The sequence below is a fragment of the Saccoglossus kowalevskii genome, chromosome 2 (assembly GCF_978046115.1).
Source record: "Saccoglossus kowalevskii chromosome 2, keSacKowa6.1, whole genome shotgun sequence".
NCBI lineage: Eukaryota > Metazoa > Hemichordata > Enteropneusta > Harrimaniidae > Saccoglossus > Saccoglossus kowalevskii.
Genome location: NC_140642.1, coordinates 10,009,561 through 10,037,300, shown reverse-complemented (window position 1 = coordinate 10,037,300; position 27,740 = coordinate 10,009,561). Strand labels below are relative to the sequence as shown.

General features: G+C 39.4%; 2 protein-coding genes across 3 annotated transcripts in view; both read left to right on the top strand.

The window, feature by feature from the left end:
* Positions 1 to 11,117, top strand: part of LOC100374851 (uncharacterized) — a 75,381-nt gene extending 64,264 nt beyond the window's left edge. The window contains exons 3-4 of the mRNA XM_085506162.1: positions 10,124 to 10,251; positions 10,718 to 11,117. Of these exons, the coding sequence (XP_085362288.1) occupies positions 10,124 to 10,251; positions 10,718 to 10,899 (310 nt within the window). The 3' untranslated portion in view covers positions 10,900 to 11,117. The remainder of the gene's footprint in view (positions 1 to 10,123; positions 10,252 to 10,717) is intronic.
* Positions 11,118 to 12,212: 1,095 nt separating this feature from the next.
* LOC100374598 (uncharacterized) lies at positions 12,213 to 21,442 on the top strand. Of its 2 annotated transcripts, none has more exons than XM_002741127.4 (4): positions 12,213 to 12,489; positions 17,909 to 18,116; positions 19,560 to 19,687; positions 20,512 to 21,442. In XM_002741127.4, the coding sequence occupies exons 1-4, from the start codon at positions 12,429 to 12,431 to the stop codon at positions 20,649 to 20,651; spliced, it is 537 nt and encodes a 178-aa protein (XP_002741173.1). In that variant the 5' UTR covers positions 12,213 to 12,428; the 3' UTR covers positions 20,652 to 21,442. The 2 variants fall into 2 exon arrangements, with proteins under 2 accessions (XP_002741173.1, XP_002741172.1); XM_002741126.4 differs by lacking the exon at positions 12,213 to 12,489 and adding an exon at positions 13,845 to 14,003.
* The last annotated feature ends 6,298 nt before the right edge of the window (positions 21,443 to 27,740 follow it).

Sequence of the window (27,740 nt, the reverse complement as noted above, 5' to 3'; positions counted from 1 at the left end):
CTCACATACACCATCCGGTGCTATACGACCCTAATACATGTACTCACATACACCATCTTGTGATATACGACCCTAATACATATACTCACATACACCATCTTGTGATATACGACCATAATACATGTACTCACATACACCCTCTTGTGATATACGACCCTGATACATGTACTTACATACACCATCCTGTGCTATACGACCCTAATACATGTACTCACATACACCATCTTGTGATATACGACCCTAATACATGTACTCACATACACCATCCTGTGATATACGACCCTAATACATGTATCTACATACACCATCCAATACTATTCGACCCTAATACATGTACTCACATACACCATCTTGTGATATACGACATATACTCACATACACCATCTTGTGATATACGACCCTAATACATGTATCTACATACACCATCCAATACTATTCGACCCTAATACATGTACTCGCATACACCATCTTGTGATATACGACATATACTCATATACACCATCTTGTGATATACGACCCTAATACATGTATCCACATACACCCTCCTGTGATATACGACTCTAATACATGTACCTACATACAGCATCCAGTGCTATACGACCCTAATACATGTACTCACAAACACCATCCTGTGATATGCGACCCTAATACATGTACTCACATACACCATCCTGTGCTATACGACCCTAATACATGTACTCACATACACCATCTTGTGATATACGACCCCAATACATGTACTCACTTACACCATCCTGTGCTATACGACCCTAATACATGTACTCACATACACCATCTTGTGATATACGATCCTAATACATGTACTCACATGCACCATCCTGTGATATACGACCCTAATACATGTACTCACATACACCATCTTGTGATATACGACCCTAATACATGTACTCACATACACCATATTGTGATATTCGACCCTAGAACATGTATCTACATACACCATCCAATACTATTCGACCCTAATACATGTACTCACATACACCATCTTGTGATATACGACCCAAATACATGTACCTACATACACCATCCTGTGATATACGACCCTAGAACATGTATCTACATACACCATCCAATACTATTCGACCTTAATACATGTACTCACATACACCATCTTGTGATATACGACCCTAATACATGTATCTACATACACCATCTTGTGATATTCGACCCTAATACATGTACTCACATACACCATCTTGTGATATACGACCCTAACACATGTACCTACATACATCATCCGGTACTATACGACCCTAATACATGTACTCACATACACCATCTTGTGATATACGACCCTAATACATGTACCTACATACACCATCTTGTGATATTCGACCCTAATACATGTACTCACATACACCATCTTGTGATATACGACCCTAACACATGTACCTACATACATCATCCAGTACTATACGAACCTAATACATGTACTTACATACACCATCCTGTGATATACGACTCAAATACATGTACCCACATACACCATCTTGTGATATACGACCCTAATACATCTACCTACATACACCACCCAGTGCTATACGACCCTAATACATGTACTCACATACACCATGCTGTGATATACGACCCTAATACATGTACCTACATACACCATCTTGTGATATTCGACCCTAATACATGTATCCACATACACCCTCCTGTGATATACGACTCTAATACATGTACCAACCTACATACACCATCCAGTGCTATACGACCCTAATACATGTACTCACATACACCATCTTGTGATGTACGACCCTAATACATGCACTCACATACACCATCCTGTGCTATACGACCCTAATACATGTACTCACATGCACCATCCTGTGATATACGACCCTAATACATGTACTCACATGCACCATCCTGTGATATACGACCCTAATACATGTACTCACATACACCATATTGTGATATGCGACCCTAATACATGTACTCACATACACCATCTTGTGATATACGACCCTAATACATGTACTCACATGCACCATCCTGTGATATACGACCCTAATACATGTACTCACATACACCATCTTGTGATATACGACCCTAATACATGTACTCACATACACCATCTTGTGATATACGACTCTAATACATGTATCTACATACACCATCCTGTGATATACGACCCTAATACATGTACCCACATACACCATCATGTGATATACGACCCTAATACATGCACCCACATACACCATCCTGTGATATACGACCCTAATACATGTACTCACATACACCATCTTGTGATATACGACCGTAATACATGTACTCACATGCACCATCCTGTGATATACGACCCTAATGCATGTACTCACATACACTATCTTGTGATATACGACCCTAATACATGTACCTACATACACCATCTTGTGATATTCGACCCTAATACATGTACTCACATACACCATCTTGTGATATACGACCCTAATACATGTACTCACATACACCATCTTGTGATATACGACCCTAATACATATACTCACATACACCATCTTGTGATATACGACCCTAATACATGAACTCACATACACCCTCTTGTGATATACGACCCTGATACATGTACTCACATACACCATCCTGTGCAATACGACCCTAATACATGTACTCACATACACCATCTTGTGATATACGACCCTAATACATGTACTCACATACACCACCCTGTGATATACGACCCTAATACATGTATCTACATACACCATCCAATACTATTCGACCCTAATACATGTACTCACATACACCATCTTGTGATATACGACATATACTCACATACACCATCTTGTGATATGCGACCCTAATACATGTATCTACATACACCATCCAATACTATTCGACCCTAATACATGTACTCACATACACCATCTTGTGATATACGACATATACTCACATACACCATCTAGTGATATACGACCCTAATACATGTATCCACATACACCCTCCTGTGATATACGACTCTAATACATGTACCTACATACATCATCCAGTGCTATACGACCCTAATACATGTACTCACAAACACCATCCTGTGATATGCGACCCTAATACATGTACTCACATACACCATCTTGTGATATACGACCCTAATACATATACTCACATACACCATCTTGTGATATACGACCATAATACATGTACTCACATACACCCTCTTGTGATATACGACCCTGATACATGTACTTACATACACCATCCTGTGCTATACGACCCTAATACATGTACTCACATACACCATCTTGTGATATACGACCCTAATACATGTACTCACATACACCATCCTGTGATATACGACCCTAATACATGTATCTACATACACCATCCAATACTATTCGACCCTAATACATGTACTCACATACACCATCTTGTGATATACGACATATACTCACATACACCATCTTGTGATATACGACCCTAATACATGTATCTACATACACCATCCAATACTATTCGACCCTAATACATGTACTCGCATACACCATCTTGTGATATACGACATATACTCATATACACCATCTTGTGATATACGACCCTAATACATGTATCCACATACACCCTCCTGTGATATACGACTCTAATACATGTACCTACATACAGCATCCAGTGCTATACGACACTAATACATGTACTCACAAACACCATCCTGTGATATGCGACCCTAATACATGTACTCACATACACCATCCTGTGCTATACGACCCTAATACATGTACTCACATACACCATCTTGTGATATACGACCCCCAATACATGTACTCACATACACCATCCTGTGCTATACGACCCTAATACATGTACTCACATACACCATCTTGTGATATACGATCCTAATACATGTACTCACATGCACCATCCTGTGATATACGACCCTAATACATGTACTCACAAACACCATCCTGTGATATGCGACCCTAATACATTTACTCACATACACCATCCGGTGCTATACGACCCTAATACATGTACTCACATACACCATCTTGTGATATACGACCCTAATACATATACTCACATACACCATCTTGTGATATACGACCATAATACATGTACTCACATACACCCTCTTGTGATATACGACCCTGATACATGTACTTACATACACCATCCTGTGCTATACGACCCTAATACATGTACTCACATACACCATCTTGTGATATACGACCCTAATACATGTACTCACATACACCATCCTGTGATATACGACCCTAATACATGTATCTACATACACCATCCAATACTATTCGACCCTAATACATGTACTCACATACACCATCTTGTGATATACGACATATACTCACATACACCATCTTGTGATATACGACCCTAATACATGTATCTACATACACCATCCAATACTATTCGACCCTAATACATGTACTCGCATACACCATCTTGTGATATACGACATATACTCATATACACCATCTTGTGATATACGACCCTAATACATGTATCCACATACACCCTCCTGTGATATACGACTCTAATACATGTACCTACATACAGCATCCAGTGCTATACGACCCTAATACATGTACTCACAAACACCATCCTGTGATATGCGACCCTAATACATGTACTCACATACACCATCCTGTGCTATACGACCCTAATACATGTACTCACATACACCATCTTGTGATATACGACCCCAATACATGTACTCACATACACCATCCTGTGCTATACGACCCTAATACATGTACTCACATACACCATCTTGTGATATACGATCCTAATACATGTACTCACATGCACCATCCTGTGATATACGACCCTAATACATGTACTCACATACACCATCTTGTGATATACGACCCTAATACATGTACTCACATACACCATATTGTGATATTCGACCCTAGAACATGTATCTACATACACCATCCAATACTATTCGACCCTAATACATGTACTCACATACACCATCTTGTGATATACGACCCAAATACATGTACCTACATACACCATCCTGTGATATACGACCCTAGAACATGTATCTACATACACCATCCAATACTATTCGACCTTAATACATGTACTCACATACACCATCTTGTGATATACGACCCTAATACATGTATCTACATACACCATCTTGTGATATTCGACCCTAATACATGTACTCACATACACCATCTTGTGATATACGACCCTAACACATGTACCTACATACATCATCCGGTACTATACGACCCTAATACATGTACTCACATACACCATCTTGTGATATACGACCCTAATACATGTACCTACATACACCATCTTGTGATATTCGACCCTAATACATGTACTCACATACACCATCTTGTGATATACGACATATACTCACATACACCATCTTGTGATATACGACCCTAATACATGTATCTACATACACCATCCAATACTATTCGACCCTAATACATGTACTCGCATACACCATCTTGTGATATACGACATATACTCATATACACCATCTTGTGATATACGACCCTAATACATGTATCCACATACACCCTCCTGTGATATACGACTCTAATACATGTACCTACATACAGCATCCAGTGCTATACGACACTAATACATGTACTCACAAACACCATCCTGTGATATGCGACCCTAATACATGTACTCACATACACCATCCTGTGCTATACGACCCTAATACATGTACTCACATACACCATCTTGTGATATACGACCCCCAATACATGTACTCACATACACCATCCTGTGCTATACGACCCTAATACATGTACTCACATACACCATCTTGTGATATACGATCCTAATACATGTACTCACATGCACCATCCTGTGATATACGACCCTAATACATGTACTCACAAACACCATCCTGTGATATGCGACCCTAATACATTTACTCACATACACCATCCGGTGCTATACGACCCTAATACATGTACTCACATACACCATCTTGTGATATACGACCCTAATACATATACTCACATACACCATCTTGTGATATACGACCATAATACATGTACTCACATACACCCTCTTGTGATATACGACCCTGATACATGTACTTACATACACCATCCTGTGCTATACGACCCTAATACATGTACTCACATACACCATCTTGTGATATACGACCCTAATACATGTACTCACATACACCATCCTGTGATATACGACCCTAATACATGTATCTACATACACCATCCAATACTATTCGACCCTAATACATGTACTCACATACACCATCTTGTGATATACGACATATACTCACATACACCATCTTGTGATATACGACCCTAATACATGTATCTACATACACCATCCAATACTATTCGACCCTAATACATGTACTCGCATACACCATCTTGTGATATACGACATATACTCATATACACCATCTTGTGATATACGACCCTAATACATGTATCCACATACACCCTCCTGTGATATACGACTCTAATACATGTACCTACATACAGCATCCAGTGCTATACGACCCTAATACATGTACTCACAAACACCATCCTGTGATATGCGACCCTAATACATGTACTCACATACACCATCCTGTGCTATACGACCCTAATACATGTACTCACATACACCATCTTGTGATATACGACCCCAATACATGTACTCACTTACACCATCCTGTGCTATACGACCCTAATACATGTACTCACATACACCATCTTGTGATATACGATCCTAATACATGTACTCACATGCACCATCCTGTGATATACGACCCTAATACATGTACTCACATACACCATCTTGTGATATACGACCCTAATACATGTACTCACATACACCATATTGTGATATTCGACCCTAGAACATGTATCTACATACACCATCCAATACTATTCGACCCTAATACATGTACTCACATACACCATCTTGTGATATACGACCCAAATACATGTACCTACATACACCATCCTGTGATATACGACCCTAGAACATGTATCTACATACACCATCCAATACTATTCGACCTTAATACATGTACTCACATACACCATCTTGTGATATACGACCCTAATACATGTATCTACATACACCATCTTGTGATATTCGACCCTAATACATGTACTCACATACACCATCTTGTGATATACGACCCTAACACATGTACCTACATACATCATCCGGTACTATACGACCCTAATACATGTACTCACATACACCATCTTGTGATATACGACCCTAATACATGTACCTACATACACCATCTTGTGATATTCGACCCTAATACATGTACTCACATACACCATCTTGTGATATACGACCCTAACACATGTACCTACATACATCATCCAGTACTATACGAACCTAATACATGTACTTACATACACCATCCTGTGATATACGACTCAAATACATGTACCCACATACACCATCTTGTGATATACGACCCTAATACATCTACCTACATACACCACCCAGTGCTATACGACCCTAATACATGTACTCACATACACCATGCTGTGATATACGACCCTAATACATGTACTCACATACACCATCTTGTGATATACGACCCTCATATATGTACCTACATACACCATGCTGTCATATATACGACCCTAATACATGTACCTACATACACCATCCAATGCTATTCGACCCCAATACATGTACTCACATACACCATCTTGTGATATACGACCCTAATACATGTATCTACATACAACATCTTGTGATATACGACCCTAATACATGTACTCACATACACCATCTTGTGATATACGACCCTAATACATGTATCTACATACAACATCTTGTGATATACGACCCTAATACATGTACTCACATACACCATCTTGTGATATACGACCCTAATACATGTACCTACATACACCATCTTGTGATATTCGACCCTAATACATGTACTCACATACACCATCAATGTGATATACGACCCTAATACATGAACTCACATACACCATGCTGTGATATACGACCCTAATACATGTACTCACATACACCATCTTGTGATATACGACCCTAATATATGTACCTACATACACCATGCTGTCATATATACGACCCTAACACATGTACCTACATACATCATCCAGTACTATACGAACCTAATACATGTACTTACATACACCATCCTGTGATATACGACTCAAATACATGTACCCACATACACCATCTTGTGATATACGACCCTAATACATCTACCTACATACACCACCCAGTGCTATACGACCCTAATACATGTACTCACATACACCATGCTGTGATATACGACCCTAATACATGTACTCACATACACCATCTTGTGATATACGACCCTCATATATGTACCTACATACACCATGCTGTCATATATACGACCCTAATACATGTACCTACATACACCATCCAATGCTATTCGACCCCAATACATGTACTCACATACACCATCTTGTGATATACGACCCTAATACATGTATCTACATACAACATCTTGTGATATACGACCCTAATACATGTACTCACATACACCATCTTGTGATATACGACCCTAATACATGTATCTACATACAACATCTTGTGATATACGACCCTAATACATGTACTCACATACACCATCTTGTGATATACGACCCTAATACATGTACCTACATACACCATCTTGTGATATTCGACCCTAATACATGTACTCACATACACCATCAATGTGATATACGACCCTAATACATGAACTCACATACACCATGCTGTGATATACGACCCCAATACATGTACTCACATACACCATCTTGTGATATACGACCCTAATATATGTACCTACATACACCATGCTGTCATATATACGACCCTAATACATGCACCCATATACAGCATCCTGTGCTATACGACCCTAATACATGTACTCACATACACCATCTTGTGATATACGACCCTAATACATGTACTCACATACACCATCATGTGATACGAGCCTAATACATGCACCCTCATACACCATCATGTGATATACGACCCTAATACATGTACTTACATACACCATCTTGTGATATACGACCCTGATACATGTACTCACATACACCATCCTGTGATATTCGACCCTAATACATGTACTCACATACACCATCCTGTGATATACGACCCTAATACATGTACTCACATACACCACCTGTGATATACGACCCTAATACATGTACTTACATACACCATCCTGTGATATACGACGCTAATACATGTACCTACATACACCATCCTGTGATATTCGACCCTAATACATGTACTCACATATACCATGCTGTGATATACGACCCTAATATATGTACTCACATACACCATGCTGTGATATACGACCCTAATACATGTACCCACATACACCATCATGTGATATACGAGCCTAATACATGTACTCACATACACCACCCTCTGATATACGACCCTAATACATGTACCTACATACACCATCCTGTGATATACGATCCTAATACATGTACTCACATACACCATCATGTGATACGAGCCTAATACATGCACCCTCATACACCATCCTGTGATATACGAGCCTAATACATGCACCCACATACACCATCCTGTGACATACGACCCTAATACATGTACCTACATACACCATCCTGTGATATACGACCCTAATACATATACCTACATACACCATCCTGTGATATACGACCCTAATACAGGTACCTACATACACCATCCTGTGATATACGAGCCTAATACATGCACCCACATACACCATCTTGTGACATACGACCCTAATACATGTACTCACATACACCATCCTGTGATATACGACCCTAATACATATACCTACATACACCATCCTGTGATATACGACTCTAATACAGGTACCTACATACACCATCCTGTGATATACGACCCTAATACAGGTACCTACATACACCATCTTGTGATATACGACCCTAATACATTTACTCACATACACCATCCTGTGATATAGGACCCTAATACAGGTACCTACATACACCCGAGAAATGTTGGCGCCTCTCTCCGCCCACAAATTATGCTGAACCCCTTTGTGCCAGCAAAACGCAGAGGGTCTAGATTTCAGATTCCGCCCCTCATGTAACATTTCGTAACGCCGCTTCTTATTTACTTATCATGTGACCTTATTTTATCTCTTCAGGATAAGTATCATACTTGGCATAGTTTTTGGGATAATTGGACTCATCGTTCTAATTATCCTTTGTATAGTTGCTTGTGTTTGCTGTTGTGCCCAAGCTGGTCAAAGTTCATCAAAATCAACCGTTGTTCGTAAGTAACATACATATAATTTCTCTGATAATACTAGTATTGTTATGAATTAACTTAAATCACAGATATATAACGTGTAATCTCATCGATTATCGTGTGTGAATATTGCGTCTTAAATCATGCAATAATGTACCAGCAAGTATTTATAATATCGTCATTGCTTATATCATATGACATGGTTATGGTTGAATACATTCTTGGTACTAGTTGAATCATGGTTAGATCATGGTTACGTCACTCAAGGCATATAAATTAAGGAGATTACGGCCAAATAAATTGTTGAGTAATGGCATCGCTTTACCAGGTTACGGCATACAACCATGGCAATTCTAGAATGTTCTTTTAACAATTAATTATTCAAAACTGCCGTGGTACTTATTATTGCACTACACGTGTCATGATTATACATACTATTAGGCTTCATGTAGCTAAACAATGATGTTATAATGTTTTCCAACAAATACAGATGCACATAACCAAGTGTCTCCTGTCGTGGTTACCCATAGCAACGCTCAAGCTCCACCACCAGCGTACAGCATCCAAGCTCAGCAGGCAGCGCCACAAACATACACCAACTATGCTGCAAATGATCCCGGAGTAGTACCACCTCCAGCTCTATACTATCCTCCAAATACGACGACAGCATAAGTGAATTCGCTGTCATAGTAACTGAATATATATTTGACACTTTCCGATTTTATTTTTCACGGCATTCCGTTTGCTTTATAAAATCCTAGTACCTAAATACGCCTTCCTGTGATATTCGACCGCAAATATGTTACTTTTACTAAGTATATTCATTGTTATGACATTTTCAACCGTTGAAGACGTAAACAAATAAAAGAATATATATAAAAAGACAGAAATACTACCGGTAACACTTGAGCTAGACGGAACGACCACTCGGTGTATTCAGTAACAATGACAGTTACAGTCAATGTCAAGGAATAATGTAATTGTTTCGCCAAAAAACACTGCTCGGCATTTTCCCACAACACGTATAATTTCAATGCACGATATTTATACACGATTTCTCACAAGAAACGTAAATGTAGCGGCCACTGAGTGGATAAATGCGCACACGAGATAAAACACATAATGGATAGGTAACGCACATTCTTGTTTGTGCGCATAAACCAAAGTAAGCGTTATCCTGTGAACGCATCTATCTAGCACTGACAGTTACCTCTTCCATGTATGCAGACGTGCTGTACAGATAATTCTTGCTGGTCACCTGAATTATTTAATCTCACATAGTAGCAGAATAGCGGTACGGTGTTGGAACTCTCTGTAAACAGGCATCTGTTTTATCAGTATGACTGATAGGTAGGAAGGCACTTATCTACACCAATCCCATCGTGTACGTGACTAGCGCCCTCTAGCGTTCGTATATGAAATAATGGGAAACCTTATTGTTGTGAAGTATTGTATTTATTACTAGGTAAATTTCGCTCCTCATGCCGTGACATTTGTGACACTATACCGTTGCTAAACGATTCCCCACCCGGGACAATTGTGTTGCCGATTTATAAGAAAAGTACACTACTTAAAATACCATTAAAAGAGGTCAGGGGTGCGTTCATATTCATGCAACACAGAACACATTGTATTAATCGTTTGCGTACGTGGTGGTATCACTTAAGTCATAGCGTACCAACAATGAATGTCTTGAGGCTCACGTTCAATTGCTTTGTATTATATTACGTTACATAAACCATATGCGTGTACTAACATGACTTTACAAAATATAAATACTATAAGAAAATATAGAGACTTCAACAATTTTCAGAGTTTTTTCCAGCGGCCGTAATAATCTCACATCTAAACCAACTGAAGTTATGTTTCTTTACATCATTGACTTTACTGGAGGGTATATGTTCACATTTACATTGGTTTTATTTATACAGCTTGTTTTCATAAGTTGAACTTTGCCCTCTCAAATAACGCGATTTAGGTTTAGGAGAAGGAAATTGCATGAGTAGTTCACCTTGGTCGAGGTTAGCCGTGATGCAGAAGGTTCTCGATCGTTGGTATCGGGTAAAGTTGTTTTGACCTACCATGTTACATGTTGTTGCCTGGATACGTTGCCATTTTTGTTTGTGAAAACAACAGTTCACCATTTCACTGTGGGCCACAAGTACCAGAAACCTGTTTGAACACTTCTCCACAGTATAAGTATGGACAACAAAACAAATGTTGCATTCCGTTTGAGTATCTTGTTGATTATGGTTGTTTTAGGTAAGTAACTAATTATATTTATGTAGTAAAAAACATTTTTTACCATCCGACAATAACACCACATTGTTTATAAATGGTTTTTATATGTCTGGTGAGATCACCAATACTCCTTGTACTGGGGACTATCTCATATAGTAGCGGAAAAAAGACACGGTGCCTGTACCCTCTGTACAAAGGCACGAGTTTAAATTGCACGGTAGAGCAGTTATTTTATCAGTGTGTCAGATAGGTAGGAATACACCAATCTTCCCCACTTCCATCGTCTAAGAGACTAATGCTCACTTAGGTGTCATCGACAGTAAAAGAAGCCTTATAATGTTGTTGTGAATTACTAGTATTGTATTTATTATTAGGCACATTTTCCTCTTTAAACCGTGACATTTGTGGCGGTATGCATTTGCCAAACGGTCTCCACCACGTGACAATAGCCGAGTTGAAAAGAAGTGAAGATTTATAAGATAATCACGCTACCTTTCTTTTATTGAAACACATAAAAGCAGGAATTAATATGGTTATACATAGAAAAACAACAAACAAAAAATCACACAAATTCACATAAAAATAGACGAGAAATAATAAACGTTACGCAATGTTACAAAACAATTTCCCATAACTGTCGAATGATTTGAAAAAAATACTACTAAAATACAAAAAAAAAATTAAACATCATTCACATTACACAGTTCACCTAATATATTATACTGGTCATGTTTGATGCCCGTCTCGTATTTACGTCACAACACCGTGGTATGGGGTAAACAAAACCTTTTGTAACAATCACTTTACGTACACAATAAATCACGTCAATCGTAGCGTGCATACTATGAATACCTGGATTTGTTCTGTTTCTCAATTGCTTCGTATTATATAACGTTACACAAACCATATGCGTGTACTAGCATGACTTTGCAAAATATAACTACTATAAGAAAACAGAAAGAATGGAATCGCGGTGTTTTCTCAATTTTGTTGTGGTAACAATCTTGTTGTGGTAAACTATCGTCTGTCCAGGACGAGTTTCAGTATTATTATACATATACATCATAACCATTTGAATCTGAATTATCTCATTCTATATTGAAAAAAAAATTACTTTTACATTACAACTTTTTATGTTAGGTTACACATTCGAACCTTGACCTTTCCAATTATGCGATTATAGTTTTATCCTCCAATCACGTACTTCAGTTAAATTTAATTTATTTGTGACTCGGAATCCTACTTTTTGAGAAGGAAATTATGTCAGTAGTTTACCTTGTTCTAAGTTGGCTATGTTACAGAATAATCTCGATCGTTGGTATCGGGTGAAGTTGATTTGGGTTGGCCTATCATGTTACCTGCCATTGCCTGGGTATGTTGCCATGGTGTTTGTGAAAACAACAGTGAGTTCACCATTTCACTGTGCGTCACATTTATCAGAAATCTTGTTTGAACACTTCTCTGCAGTATAAATATGGACAACAAAACAAATGTTGCATTCCGTTTGAGTATCTTGTTGATTATGGTTGTTTTAGGTAAGTAACTAACTATATTCATGTAGTAAAAAACATCGGTGTGTTGTCACCCGCTATTAACAACACATTGTTTAAAAATGATTTTCATATGTCTGTGATTTTAATTTGACAGCGTCATATTTCGCCAATGTCACTGAAACAGAACCAGGATGGCGCCTGGAATGCAACAATATTATCACTTTACACAACTTTTCGCATTCCTCGAAGACGACAGTGTCCCAGGATATAAATTCAATGTCAAACATGAGTATGTTGGATATAAGTTTTGGGAAATACCATGGAATATATCACAAATCTCGGTGTGAATTGTTTTCTGAAATAAAATATAATGTTACGTAAAGGGGGACAATGGTAGAAATATTTTTATCGTTGATTTTGTTTTTCGAAACGAGGGAATCTCTCTGAGCGGGGGGGGGGGGTGGGGGGTAGTACTCTTATATCAACACATGGAATGGAGTACATGAGATGTAATTTCAAATATACACAGAATAGTTATTTATCTATTGAATTTATTACTAGTGGTACTGTATTTTCACTAATTCAATTGTAAAGATAAATGACAAAAATGGCTTCTGGCATTTGTAAATACTGTTTTACTTTAGGGAATTTCTAATGTGTGACGAAGGATTAAACATTATTATATTTACTCGTCCATGACTGACCATAATACTATAGTCTTATTTTATTACTCATCTGTATTAAAAGAAATGCGAATTTAGAGTCACTCACTTTTGAGGGGGGGGGGGTACTGGAGTTTCTGGAGCCATGTGTTTTTCAGCTGAAATTAGGTATAGACATAATAATATACCAGAATATAGTATTGTCAAATCCATGCACTGAGAAATGTGGTATAGAAAAGAGCAATATTTTGTTTTGTGAACCAATTGAAATATATCCAATAATAAGGCCACAATTTGCATTATAATTAGTAAGATTTACACTGCTAAATAACATGATTACTGTATACGCTCTATTATATAAGTGTATTCACACCAAAAATACACATTTTGTATAGTAGGTTATAAATACACCAGCATGTTTTTCGATAAACTGTCAGTTTTTTGCCATTCAAAAACACAGAAAATATTATTTTGGTGTTATATTTGAGATGCGCTTCTAATATGGTAAAGAGAGAAACTGATTGTAGCACATCGTTTTCGCTACTTCCAGCACAATTAGATATATAATTGGGTTCCAGTTTTTCCTTTAGATTTGCTCCAATATAAACGCATGCTTTCATGTAAATGCTGTGGTAATTAGAATGGTGGCGTCTGACCATACTGCAAGTTTCCAATAATACTACCAGTAGTAAAATAACGAAAACTACCATTTTATGGTATTTTAATAAAATTAAAATTGGATGCATTATCAACTGATAATACTATCAGTTCTAACAATGTGTTGAGATTCATCACAATATGGCTTGGTATAGTGATTATGTCATCAAACATTGTTAAAGCAGTAGCTGAATCTAAGTGAACAAATAATAGAAAATAATTTATGTAAACTAAAAAGCATGTCGGAGAGTTAGTTAGTAATAGTTACTCCTCTTCGCTCCGGGTGGAGCATAAGGCGCCGACAAATCTCCTCCAGTCGTCACGGTCCTGCGCAAGCCATCCTATTTCATTCTAGGTCTTTCCTGCTGCCTTCAACTCCTCTTCCACAGTCCTTCTCCAGGTGCCGCCTCTCTCTTGTTTTCCAGGTGGTGCCCATCTCAATGCAGCGTGTGGCTGTCTGGTTCTACCCATTCTTAGCACATGCCCCAGCCATTTCCAGCGTCTCTGCTTCACCACAGATGGATATCACTTGTGTTCCGTCCATCTGTTCAGCTTTTCCTCTTCTGTCATCAGCAATTTCCCATTCTTGTCTTTCACTACTCTTGTTTTATTAGCAAAGCCACCACTGAGAGTCTTGGTGGTCTTGTACACTGGCTTGGTGTCTCCCATTTCTGCTGTTTCTCCACGTCTGTTGCTATTTTTTCCATATATTCTCTCTTGTCCCTTCTAGCACTCTTTTTCACAGTAGTGTTCAAAACCCGGTATGCGTCCTTGGCTCTTGATCTTTCTTGTACCTTTCCTCTTTTCTCGGAGAGAACAACTTTAAAAGACACCATAAAAAGCATAAAGAATAACTAGTAAGATGGAATAACTAGTCAGTGGAACTAACGTTATAGCTTATATGACTTGCACATTGACCACAATTTATAGCAATTACATTAGGAATGCCGGAATTTGATTTTGTCAGTTTGGCATAAATTATGTGATTTAATTTAGCAAAAGTTTACAAATATGTCAATGTATACTACTTAAAGATGCAATACAACATTATACTGAAATTATATCATTTGTAATGAAATTTGATTAATTGAAAGTATGAAATAAAATAATAATTTTATTTGTTTTGATTTATTTACTAGTAACATTAACAAAAACGTGTTACATACTGCATAACAATAATGATAGTATTAAACATAGATATATTTATTAAACGCGATACACACACTGTTCAATATATTATACTGAAGTAACAACATTAGTGAGACATGGAGTTCGGGTTTAATTGTCCCTACATTCAAATCAGAATCAAAAAGCAATCTGTAAAATTACAGGGTATAGTCGTTCTAAGTAATAAAACATTTTTTTGATTGAATAGTTTGGTTTCAGGAAAGGTAGCCGCGCATAATAACACGTATCATCTAAACAAAAGAAACCAAACACATCAAATGTCTGTTTTGTTGATCTTGAAAAGGCATTCCACAGTGTATGTTAGGAAGGCGTATTTTTAAATTACATTACTAAAATTCGAAAACACGGACTTGTGAATTTCCCTATACGACTTTTTTGTATTTCCAATACAGACTTAAATAGGTGGCATTAGATCTGTGTACAGGAAAAATAACGTGCTTCCTCTAGCACATTGTATAGTCTAAGTCATATATTGATAAATTTAGGAATGGGGAATAATGAAATATTAATGTTATATAAGAGACATACGAGTTATAATTCCCAACCAGCATCCGCAAACTGTTTCAATTTTTTTTAATTTGCAATAATAACTGCCAAAACACAACTGACATTGTTCATCAAGGCACACCGAACAAAAGAGCTCATAGTGTAGACCGGTTTATATAGTGCAACGTGCAGATTGTAGTTATTCTCATACCAGTGGTAAGATGGTTTGTTTTACATAACTCGTAGCTCGGGGTTGGTGTCAAAATAGATAACGTCATTTACAGGCCCGTTGGCAATTAATTGACCCCGTGCGAATGTATTGAGGTATAACTATTTTGAAATTCGAGAAATGACCACGCGGGGTTGCTGTTGCTATGACAATGTCCATTTATCATCCATAGCAAGTGACTATTATATAGATCCAGAACAAAGACGATCATAATGTCTGGTAATAATCACTGCTATCATCGAAAACCCATTCGTGTTCCGCAATTTACTGCTCTGAAAATCATAGTATTGATTGTATGCCAAATTTATAATGATTACTTGAACATTTATCAGAATTTTTTTAAACACCTTGCGAAGTCCTTAAACAATGTTACTGGAAGTGTTCATGATTAGTTCAAAGAACAAATCGGTTACTTATTTCGTTATTGGCTAAAAGCAATCATAGAGGGCGGTAGTCTGTGCCAGCAGTCCGATTACAATATGCTTATTTCACTTCAGACTTCAATGTGTGTTCTACTTAATATATGTCACTCTCAACTGCAGTAAACAACACCCGATATTAGTTACCGTGATACCATTGAATTGAACGCTCTTTGCACTATTTTATTAATACATGTTAAGCAGGGTTCTCGTATATGGTGCTCTGGTCATTAATTGTAGTAACTGACTATAACCAACAAAACAAAATTTCAAACGATTCTCACTTACATTTTGTTTCTTATATAGGGGTGAACAGTGACGATTGTAGCAGTTATTACGATTCAAACGGTGATTATGTGTACAGCTTTTCATGCCCACAATCGAATGATGGATATTCAGAGATCTATTGCTGTGGAACAAGCTCTTATAAATATTGTTGTGACTACTCTACATGGCTTTCATTTGACTATGAAAGTGACTGGGCTGGTGATTTTGATGATGCAGTTGGACTAGGGTATGATTTGTTATATCATTTGAGACATTTGTTGTACTCCCACATACACCATTCTGTGATATACGATACTAATACATGTACCTACATACACCATCTTGTGATATACGACCCTAATACATGCACTCACATACACCATCTTGTGATATACGACCCAAATACATGTACCCACACACACCATCATGTGATATACGAACGTAATACATGTACCTACATACACCATCCTGTGATATACGACCCTAATACATGTACCTACATACACCATCCAGTGATATACGACCACCGATACATGCAGCCACATACACAATCATGTGCTATACGACCCTAATACATGTACTCACATACACCATCCTGTGATATACGACCCTAATACATGTACCTACATACACCATGCTGTGATATACGACCCTAATACATGTACCTACATACACCATCCTGTGGTATACGACCCAAATACATGCACCTACATACACCATCCTGTGATATACGACCCTAATACATGTACCCACATATAGCATCCAGTGACATACGCATCTAATACATGCACCTACATACAGCATGCTGTGATATACGACCCTGATACATGTACCTACATACACCATGCTGTGATATACGACCCTGATACATGTACCTACATACACCATGCTGTGATATATGACCCTGATACATGTACCTACATATAGCATCCAGTGACATACGACCCTAATACATGCACCTACATATAGCATCCAGTGACATACGCATCTAATACATGCACCTACATACAGCATGCTGTGATATACGACCCTGATACATGTACCTACATACACCATGCTGTGATATATGACCCTGATACATGTACCTACATACACCATGCTGTGATATATGACCCTGATACATGTACCTACATACACCATGCTGTGATATACGACCCTGATACATGTACCTACATACACCATCCTGTGATATACGACCCTAATACATGTACCTACATACACCATGCTGTGATATACGACCCTGATACATGTACCTACATACACCATGCTGTGATATATGACCCTGATACATGTACCTACATACACCATGCTGTGATATACGACCCTGATACATGTACCTACATACACCCTCCTGTGATATACGACCCTAATACATGTACCCACATATAGCATCCAGTGATATACGACCCTAATACATGCACCTACATATAGCATCCAGTGATATACGCATCTAATACATGCACCTACATACACCATGCTGTGATATATGACCCTGATACATGTACCTACATACACCATGCTGTGATATACGACCCTGATACATGTACCTACATACACCATCTTGTGATATACGACCCTAATACATGTACCTACATACACCATCTTGTGACATACGATCCTAATACATATACCTACATACATAATCAGAATGACCACTTACTTATCATGTGACCTTGTTTTATCTCGTCAGGATAAGTATCATACTTGGCATAGTTTTTGGGATAATTGGACTCATCGTTCTAATTATCCTTTGTATAGTTGCTTGTGTTTGCTGTTGTGCCCAAGCTGGTCAAAGTTCATCGAAAACAACCGTTGTTCGTAAGTAATATACATATAATTTCTAATTTCTCTGATTTGTATTGTGATGAATTAATTTATATCGCAAATATATGGTGTGTAAGGGACGACGTCTAAAGATCGATGTCGGATAAAAACTTAATTCCTTTATTTTTTTTCCAAACCCCCTTACCTCCCACTGAAACTTAATTGATAAATATTGGTCATGGCGTCAGACTACATTCACCATTAAATACAAATTGATAATCGGACAGTAGTATTGCATAGCAGTTGGCTGTCGGGTGGGTGTAAAAAGATTTTACAAATGCACCTCATTTGACGCACAGATTTACACTCGAACCAAACCATTTTTCTGTTTTTTTCCCTTTTCGGTTATTTCTGTCCATGATTGGATAGAAAAAAAAACGAACTAGAAATACTCCAAGATTTTTTTGACTTCATTAAAAAATAAAATCGTTTGTGTCGGATGGAAACGTTTTGAGGTCAAAACCCCCCACCCCAAACTCAAAGAAATAATTTTTTTATCCGACATCGATCTTTTGACGTCGTCCCTAATCTCATCGATTATCGTGTGTGAATATTGCAATAATGGACCAGCAAGTATTCATAATATCGTCATATGACATCATGTGACATGGTTATGGTTGAATGCATTCTTGGTACTAGTTGAATTATGGTTACGTCACATAAAGGCATATACATTGAGGTTATGGCATACAACCTAGAACGCTCTTTGGGCAATTAATTATTCAAAATTGCCGTGGTACATATCATTAAACTACAAGTGTAAATACTAATAAACTTTATGCAATCCAATAATTTCGTTTTATTTTCTCACATATTAGATGCACCAAACCAGGTGTCTCCTGCCTCTCCTGTCGTGGTTTCCCAAAGCTCTGCTCAAGCTCAACAGGCAGTGCCACAGGCGTACTCCAACCCACCTCCCAACTATGCAGGACAAATACCACCACCAGCTGTGTACTAGTCCTAAATATGACGAACCGCATAAATCGATTTGTTGCCATAGTAACTTAATTTGACACTTTCCGACTTTCACATTCATGACATTTCGTTTGTCAATAAAATACTAAAGAAAGCGTTCATTCTTTACAAAATATAAATGTCATGTTAATTATTTACTATTGAGAACACAAACCGAATTCCTCAAAGTTTATAAATTCTAATGACGTCTAAATCTCACCAATCTACGTGATAATAAATATACCGAGTACATTTGTTAAAACTTATAAACGTCTGATGACGTCACATATTAGGTACTGTATTAACAATTTAAGGACACGTCTACATCTACATGATTCTCTTGAACAATGTGTATTACTAGTGTGTCTTATTACGTTTTCTGATTGCGTTATATTTAAACTCGAATTCCTTTTGATCTTTTGATCTGATCAATAATACTCTCGCAGATAACGTTAATCACAATTTAGATCCACTTCTTCATAGCTATTTAACACGATTTTCTACTAAAGATAATTTTTGTATTCTTAAATTAAGACTGTCACTGTCAATATTAAAAATTCAGCCACGAAGCCCGAAATCATATGAAAACAGTAAATCCTAGACATGTATTTAAAAGTAAACTTAAAACACATTGCGATCTGTTTTATCACCATTGATGGTTGTCTATAGCATACTAGTGATTTCATTTTCAATTGTGAAGTTGTTTGATTTTTTTCTCATGGTTTTCATTATGCTGTCCATGTTTTCCATTTATTGTTTTCATCACAATTATGATTATCATGTTTACTATTATTATTTTTGTGTACAGTGTATTTTTAGTTTACTAGTGGCTTAGTGTGTGCATTATCCACAGTAGGCATTAGCCAGTGTGTGCATTGTCCACATCCACAGTAGGCATTAGCCAGTGTGAGCATTATCCACAGTAGGCATTAGCCAGTGTGAGCATTATCCACATCCACAGTAGGCATTAGCCAGTGTGAGCATTATCCACAGTAGGTATTAGCCAGTGTGAGCATTATCCACATCCACAGTGGGCATTAGCCAGTGTGAGCATTATCCACAGTAGGCATTAGCCAGTGTGTGCATTATCCACATCCACAGTATGCATAAGCCAGTGTGAGCATTATCCACAGTATGCATAAGCCAGTGTGAGCATTATCCACAGTAGGCATTAGCCAGTGTGAGCATAATCCACAGTAGGCATTAGCCAGTGTGAGCATAATCCACAATAGGCATTAGCCAGTGTGTGCATTGTCCACATCCACAGTAGGCATTAGCCAGTGTGAGCATTATCCACAGTAGGCATTAGCCAGTGTGAGCATTATCCACATCCACAATAGGCATTAGCCAGTGTGAGCATTATCCACAGTATGCATTAGCCAGAGTGAGCATTATCCACATCCACAGTGGGCATTAGCCAGTGTGAGCATTATCCACAGTAGGCATTAGCCAGTGTGAGCATTATCCACAGTAGGCATTAGCCAGTGTGAGCATTATCCACAGTAGGCATTAGCAAGTGTGAGAATTATCCACAGTAGGCATTAGCCAGTGTGAGCATTATCCACAGTAGGCATTAGCCAGTGTGTGCATTATCCACATCCACAGTAGGCATTAGCCAGTGTGTGCATTATCCACATCCACAGTATGCATAAGCCAGTGTGAGCATTATCCACAGTAGGCATTAGCCAGTGTGAGCATTATCCACAGTAGGCACTAGCCAGTGTGTGCATTATCCACATCCACAGTCGGCATTAGCCAGTGTGAGCATTATCAACAGTAGGCATTAGCCAGTGTGAGCATTATCCACAGTACGCATTAGCCAGTGTGTGCATTATCCATATCCACAGTATGCATAAGCCAGTGTGAGCATTATCCACAGTAGGCATTAGCCAGTGTGAGCATTATCCACAGTAGGCATTAGCCAGTGTGTGCATTGTCCACCTCCACAGTAGGCATTAGCCAGTGTGAGCATTATCCACAGTAGGCATTAGCCAGTGTGAGCATTATCCACATCCACAGTAGGCATTAGCCAGTGTGAGCATTATCCACAGTAGGCATTAGCCAGTGTGAGCATTATCCACATCCACAGTAGGCATTAGCCAGTGTGAGCATTATCCACATCCACAGTAGGCATTAGCCAGTGTGAGCACTATCCACAGTAGGCATTAGCCAGTGTGTGCATTATCCACAGTAGGCATTAGCCAGTGTGAGCATTATCCACAGTAGGCATTAGCCAGTGTGAGCATTGTCCACAGTCGGCATTAGCCAGTGTGAGCATTATCCACAGTATGCATAAGCCAGTGTGAGCATTATCCACAGTAGGCATTAGCCAGTGTGAGCATAATCCACAATAGGCATTAGCCAGTGTGTGCATTGTCCACATCCACAGTAGGCATTAGCCAGTGTGAGCATTATCCACAGTAGGCATTAGCCAGTGTGAGCATTATCCACATCCACAGTAGGCATTAGCCAGTGTGAGCATTATCCACAGTAGGTATTAGCCAGAGTGAGCATTATCCACACCACAGTGGGCATTAGCCAGTGTGAGCATTATCCACAGTAGGCATTAGCCAGTGTGAGCATTATCCACAGTAGGCATTAGCCAGTGTGAGCATTATCCACAGTAAGCATTAGCAAGTGTGAGATTATCCACAGTAGGCATTAGCCAGTGTGAGCATTATCCACAGTAGGCATTAGCCAGTGTGTGCATTATTCACATCCACAGTAGGCATTAGCCAGTGTGTGCATTATCCACATCCACAGTATGCATAAGCCAGTGTGAGCATTATCCACAGTAGGCACTAGCCAGTGTGTGCATTATCCACATCCACAGTCGGCATTAGCCAGTGTGAGCATTATCAACAGTAGGCATTAGCCAGTGTGAGCATTATCCACAGTACGCATTAGCCAGTGTGTGCATTATCCATATCCACAGTATGCATAAGCCAGTGTGAGCATCATCCACAGTAGGCATTAGCCAGTGTGAGCATTATCCACAGTAGGCATTAGCCAGTGTGTGCATTGTCCACATCCACAGTAGGCATTAGCCAGTGTGAGCATTATCCACAGTAGGCATTAGCCAGTGTGAGCATTATCCACATCCACAGTAGGCATTAGCCAGTGTGAGCATTATCCACAGTAGGCATTAGCCAGTGTGAGCATTATCCACATCCACAGTAGGCATTAGCCAGTGTGAGCATTATCCACATCCACAGTAGGCATTAGCCAGTGTGAGCACTATCCACAGTAGGCATTAGCCAGTGTGTGCATTATCCACAGTAGGCATTAGCCAGTGTGAGCATTATCCACAGTAGGCATTAGCCAGTGTGAGCATTGTCCACAGTCGGCATTAGCCAGTGTGAGCATTATCCACAGTAGGAATTAGCCAGTGTGAGCATTATCCACAGTAGGCATTAGCAAGTGTGAGCATTATCCACAGTAGGCATTAGCAAGTGTGAGCATTATCCACAGTAGGCATTAGCAAGTGTGAGCATTATCCACAGTAGGCATTAGCCAGTGTGAGCATTATCCACAGTAGGCATTAGCCAGTGTGAGCATTATCCACAGTAGGCATTAGCCAGTGTGAGCATTATCCACAGTAGGCATTAGCCAGTGTGAGCATTGTCCACAGTAGGCATTAGCCAGTGTGAGCATTGTCCACAGTAGGCATTAGCCAGTGTGAGCATTATCCACAGTAGGCATTAGCCAATGTGAGCATTGTCCACAGTAGGCATTAGCCAGTGTGAGCATTGTCCACAGTAGACATTAGCCAGTGTGACAATTATCCACAGTAGGCATTAGCCAGTGTGAGCATTGCCCGCAGTAGGCATTAGCCAGTGTGAGCATTGTCCACATCCACAGTAGGCATTAGCCAGTGTGAGCATTGTCCACATCCACAGTAGGCATTAGCCAGTGTGAGCATTGTCCACAGTATGCTTAAGCCAGTGTGAGCATTGTCCACATCCACAGTAGGCATTAGCCAGTGTGAGCATTATCCACAGTAGGCATTAGCCAGTGTGAGCATTATCCACATCCACAGTAGGCATTAGCCAGTGTGAGCATTATCCACAGTAGGCATTAGCCAGTGTGAGCATTATCCACAGTAGGCATTAGCCAGTGTGAGCATTATCCACATCCACAATAGGCATTAGCCAGTGTGAGCATTATCCACAGTATGCATTAGCCAGTGTGAGCATTATCCACATCCACAGTGGGCATTAGCCAGTGTGAGCATTATCCACAGTAGGCATTAGCCAGTGTGAGCATTATCCACAGTAGGCATTAGCAAGTGTGAGAATTATCCACAGTAGGCATTAGCCAGTGTGAGCATTATCCACAGTAGGCATTAGCCACTGTGAGCATTATCCACAGTAGGCATTAGCCAGTGTGTGCATTATCCACATCCACAGTATGCATAAGCCAGTGTGAGCATTATCCACAGTAGGCATTAGCCAGTGTGAGCATTATCCACAGTAGGCACTAGCCTGTGTGTGCATTATCTACATCCACAGTCGGCTTTAGTCAGTGTGAGCATTATCCACAGTAGGCATTAGCCAGTGTGAGCATTATCCACAGTAGGCATTAGCCAGTGTTTGCATTATCCATATCCACAGTATGCATAAGCCAGTGTGAGCATTATCCACAGTAGGCATTAGCCAGTGTGAGCATTATCCACATCCACAGTTGGCATTAGCCAGTGTAAGCATTATCCACAGTAGGCATTAGCCAGTGTGAGCATTATCCACATCCACAGTAGGCATTAGCCAGTGTGAGCATTATCCACATCTACAGTAGGCATTAGCCAGTGTGAGCACTATCCACAGTAGGCATTAGCCAGTGTGTGCATTATCCACAGTAGGCATTAGCCAGTGTGAGCATTGTCCACAGTCGGCATTAGCCAGTGTGAGCATTATCCACAGTAGGCATTAGCCAGTGTGAGCATTGTCCACAGTATGCATAAGCCAGTGTGAGCATTGTCCACAGTAGGCATTAGCCAGTGTGAGCATTATCCACAGTAGACATTAGCCAGTGTGAGCATTGTCCACAGTAGGCATTAGCCAGTGTGAGCATTATCCACAGTAGGCATTGGCCAGTGTGAGCATTATCCACAGTAGGCATTAGCCAGGATGAGCATTGTCCACAGTATGCATAAGCCAGTGTGAGCATTGTCCACATCCACAGTGGGCATTAGCCAGTGTGAGCATTATCCACAGTAGGCATTAGCCAGTGTGAGCATTATCCACAGTAGGCATAAGCCAGTGTGAGCATTATCCACAGTAGGCATTAGCCAGTGTGAGCATTATCCACAGTAGGCATTAGCCAGTGTGTGCATTGTCCACATCCACAGTAGGCATTAACCAGTGTGAGCATTATCCACAGTAGGCATTAGCCAGTGTGAGCATTATCCACATCCACAGTAGGCATTAGCCAGTGTGAGCATTATCCACAGTAGGCATTAGCCAGTGTGAGCATTATCCACATCCACAGTAGGCATTAGCCAGTGTGAGCATTATCCACATCTACACTAGGCATTAGCCAGTGTGATCACTATCCACAGTAGGCATTAGCCAGTGTGTGCATTATCCACAGTAGGCATTAGCCAGTGTGAGCATTGTCCACAGTCGGCATTAGCCAGTGTGAGCATTATCCACAGTAGGCATTAGCCAGTGTGAGCATTGTCCACAGTATGCATAAGCCAGTGTGAGCATTGTCCACAGTAGGCATTAGCCAGTGTGAGCATTATCCACAGTAGACATTAGCCAGTGTGAGCATTGTCCACAGTAGGCATTAGCCAGTGTGAGCATTATCCACAGTAGGCATTGGCCAGTGTGATCATTGTCCACATCCACAGTAGGTATTAGCCAGTGTGAGCATTATCCACAGTAGGCATTAGCCAGTGTGAGCATTATCCACAGTAGGCATTAGCCAGTGTGAACATCGTCCACATCCACAGTAGGCATTAGCAAGTGTGAGCATTGTCCACAGTATGCATAAGCCAGTGTGAGCATTGTCCACATCCACAGTAGGCATTAGCCAGTGTGAGCATTATCCACAGTAGGCATTAGCCAGTGTGAGCATTATCCACAGTAGGCATTAGCCAGTGTGAGCATTATCCACAGTAGGCATTAGCCAGTGTGAGCATTATCCACAGTAGGCATTAGCAAGTGTGAGCATTATCCACAGTATGCATAAGCCAGTGTGAGCATTATCTACATCCACAGTAGGCATTAGCCAGTGTGAGCATTATCCTATGTACAATCCAATATCCAATTTAATATATTTTCAGTGTGCGTATTATCCAATGCGTGCGTCAAAGTACATACCAATTTTAATACCATTGTATCACTCACCATTGTTTTGCCAATTTTTGTGAATAAATATGGCGCAGTAGAAAAGTCGAATTTCAAAGCTAATACCTTAAACACACAATGACAGTGACCAGAATCCCGATTACTCTGATGTTCACCGATTATTTTGATGTGATGTTCGTGGGCTTTTAATATCAAAAGTAAATAAAAGGCACTGGCAATAAATTCACAACTAAATTGAACAGAAAAGAATAAACGTGCCTATAAACGATCACCAGCCGGTGTCCACCTACCTTATTTACAGGCACAGTCAATAGACCCATAACTTGAGGAGCAACAGCTACCTCTTCAATACAGTAAATTCTTAATTACTGACCCAAACACAGAGCTTGTGAGCCTGAGAAATACAGCGGAGGAGTCCTCATCAACGACAATTGATACCCATTAACAGTCACGTGCAGCACTCAAGTGTCTGTCGCCGGAGTTACTCGTGACTCACACTCACATCCTACAACCTTATGCAATCAGAAGCACAATACATATTTCCGGGCCAATTAACGCCCCATAAATTAGAAATGTTATCTCATAAAGGACAATCACTACGCAAAAAGTTGCATAACTTAATTTTGAAACTGGCTGGGAAGTCGTTAAAGCCATTACGCCAAATGACCAAATTTGCTACACGCGAAACTATGGAAAGCCATGACTGTCTTATCCTACTCATTTACATTACATGATAGGCATTCACCATTACATGATAGGCATTCACCATTACATAATAGGCA

Coding starts and splice junctions, on each gene's coding strand:
- LOC100374598 (XM_002741127.4), top strand. CDS start 12,429: ATGGACAACAAAACAAATGTTGCATTCCGTTTGAGTATCTTGTTGATT. Junction 12,490..17,908: donor GTTGATTATGGTTGTTTTAG/GTAAGTAACTAA, acceptor TTTCTTATATAG/GGGTGAACAGTGACGATTGT. Junction 18,117..19,559: donor GATGATGCAGTTGGACTAGG/GTATGATTTGTT, acceptor TTATCTCGTCAG/GATAAGTATCATACTTGGCA.